The sequence below is a fragment of the Oryx dammah genome, unplaced genomic scaffold, assembly GCF_014754425.2.
Source record: "Oryx dammah isolate SB20612 unplaced genomic scaffold, SCBI_Odam_1.1 HiC_scaffold_2849, whole genome shotgun sequence".
NCBI classification, from domain to species: Eukaryota; Metazoa; Chordata; class Mammalia; order Artiodactyla; family Bovidae; genus Oryx; species Oryx dammah.
The window spans coordinates 1-2,671 of record NW_024072903.1 but is presented as its reverse complement, the minus strand read 5'-3'; the positions used below and the strand labels follow the sequence as shown (position 1 = coordinate 2,671).

Here is a 2,671-nt window from a genome sequence, read left to right as displayed (position 1 = left end):
TGTGTGTGGATGTGTGTCTGCGTGTGTGTGTGTGTGAGTGTATGGATGTGTGTGTCCGTGTGTGTGTGGGTGTGTGTCTGTGTGTATGTATGTGTGGGTGTGTGTCTGCGTGTGTGTGTGTGTCTGCGTGTGTGTGTGAGTGTGTGGATGTGTGTGTGAGTGTGTGTCTGTGTGTATGTATGTGTGGGTGTGTGTCTGCATGTGTGTGTGTGTCTGCGTGTGTGTGAGTGTGTGTCTGTGTGTATGTATGTGTGGTTGTGTGTGGCTGTGTGTATGGATATGCATGTGTCTGTGTGTGGATCTGTGAGTATGGATGTGTATGTGAGTGTGTGTCTGTGTGTCTGTATGTGTGTGTGTGTGAGTGTGTATCTGTGTGTATGTATGTGTGGCTGTGTGTGGCTGTGTGTATGGATATATGTGTCTGTGTGTGGATGTGTGAGTATGGATGTGTGTGTGCCTGTGTGTGTGGATACATGTATATGGGAGGAGAAAGCATCCACTTCACATTCTGAACAGAAAGAAGAAAAAGGCCTGGTGTTCTCCATGGAGCTGCAGTTTGCCCGAACCAGGTGCGGGAAATTTGACGAAGACATCGACAACTGTCCTTTTCAAGCAACTCCAGACGTGAACAATGTAAGACACACCAGCCACCCTCAGGTTACAGGGCCATGGACACTGCATCAGGGCAGGCGGTGTGGGGAGTGATGACGACGGCATTCCAAAGGACACCGAGGGGTCGTCTGCAGGATGGAGGCCAGCCAGGCAGGCCAGCGCAGGGGTCACTGGTCACTCGTACGCCCCTGGCCTGTCTGCTCACTGGTCCCATTTCTGCTGCTGCATCCCAGGTCCCCCTAGACTGTTCCTAACCATGTGGTCCACGTGGTCCAGGCCCCTGGGTGGAAGGCGAGATGTCCCCTCCCTGGTCGTCACCCCCACCCCACCCCGCCTTCGGGAGAAGGAGTGTGTGAGGGAGGAGCAGCATCTCCGTGGCCGAGTGGTCCTCCTGCCCAGAGCTGGATGGATAGAAGCTGAGACCTCTGCCCTCCCTCTCAGGCCCTATCCTGCTGCTCCTGATCTAGGTGACAAGGGGGTGAGCCCCGCCCCTGGATAAGATTGATACAGGTCAGAGGCCCTGCTGGGACACTGGGGGCATGGGTCGTATGGGACATCCTGGTGTCATGGGGAGGAGTCCCTGGAGATCACAGGTCTGGCAGGGCAGAGTGACCTGCCCACCCAAGAAGGTAGGGTTTGCTGGATGCCAGCTTTAGAACTGGAGACCCCAGCTTCACAAGTCCCTTCCCCCTACTCTGTCCCTGTGCTTGTTCCCACAGACCGTCACCTGCTTCTTCACTGTCGATGCGGAACCCTGGAAGACTGAGTTCCGACTCCTGAACGACACCTGCTTGGAGGGCTCCGCTGCATGAGCCCACACCCCAGCCTGGGGGGCACCCCTGCCGCCCTGTTGTGCCCCTTCAGTGTCCAAGCGGCTCTGGTTCTGTTCTATGGATGAGCACCTGTCTGGGTGTCGCACCCGGGCCATACGGACACGCCTCCCTGTCCATGTCACCCCATAGAACTGGTCATTAAACGTCAGCATTGCAAGCAGCCTTGTGCAGCCTGGTTCCAGAGGGTGGGGGCTGGGCAGCTGGGGCCGTCCTTCCAGCAGGGCAGCGGGCTGGGCCCGGGGAATGCGTGTCTCCCCCTCAGACACGTGAGCCAGCTGCTGGTGGCACGACCTGGGAGCACAGGTGCGTCTGAGCTGTGTCTCCGTCTCGTGGGATGAGCACGATCCTTAGAGGGACGTTGGCATGGCCGGACAGGCAACCCTCAGTGCAGGGCGGACCAGAGAGGGTCTTGGGCCCCTCAGCACATGTCCAGGGGCTTGCTCACACACACCCACTGATCTGGGAAGCTACAGGAGGGGAGAGTCTAGGAGGGGCTCCAGCCTCCACTCAGACGGGCCCACCTACCACAAGCTGCAGTGTCTCCTGGAGCCTCTTAAAAACATGCAGCTTCCCAGGGTCTCTGGACCTTTGGAGCAGCAGGTGTATTTCCTCTACGCCCAGGGCCCCTGGGACACTCAGAGCTGAGAATGGCTGCTGATGCTGTGGAGACCCTGGGAGGGTCTCCCAGAACAGGACTAAGCAGGCCCGTCTGTCAGGGGAGAAGCAGGAGCAGGGTCCAGGGCTGAGCCCACCTGCACCTCCACTGTCGGCCCATCATGGCTGCTGCACCCAGGCACCCAGGCTTCACCCTTCCCGTCTCCGGCTCCCACCTGGCCTCCCTGGGCAGAGGTCCCGTCTATCTGCTCCAGGACATACTCCTCCCCTGGTCCACCACTCTGGTCTGACACCCTGTCCCTTCCCTCTCATGACCCTGCCTCCTCCATCCCGAGCTGATATCATTGCCTCCTGTCCAGGAGAGAAAGCGAGACCCAGGCAGGGTGAGTTGGGAAGGACCAACCATGGAGGAAGCCCACACTCTCCTTGGCATTTCAGGGAGATCAGAGACTTATGGAGTGCCCCAGACTTGGATGCTGAATCAAGGGCACAGTTGCAAGGAGAGTGAGTGGAAGGAGGTCCCGGACGCAGCAGTTGGTGAGGGTCGGAGACACAAGGAGGGATGGAACCAAAGAGGATGAGTGGCCCGGAGTCAGGCTGTGGGTGACGGC

General features: G+C 58.6%; 1 protein-coding gene across 2 annotated transcripts in view; it reads left to right on the top strand.

The window, feature by feature from the left end:
* Positions 1 to 1,583, top strand: part of LOC120859758 (cystatin-9-like) — a 3,195-nt gene extending 1,612 nt beyond the window's left edge. The window contains exons 2-3 of one of the 2 annotated variants that reach the window (XM_040235741.1): positions 517 to 633; positions 1,332 to 1,583. In XM_040235741.1, the coding sequence (XP_040091675.1) occupies positions 517 to 633; positions 1,332 to 1,424 (210 nt within the window). In that variant the 3' untranslated portion in view covers positions 1,425 to 1,583. The remainder of the gene's footprint in view (positions 1 to 516; positions 634 to 1,331) is intronic. The other variant, XM_040235742.1, reaches the window with a different exon arrangement.
* The last annotated feature ends 1,088 nt before the right edge of the window (positions 1,584 to 2,671 follow it).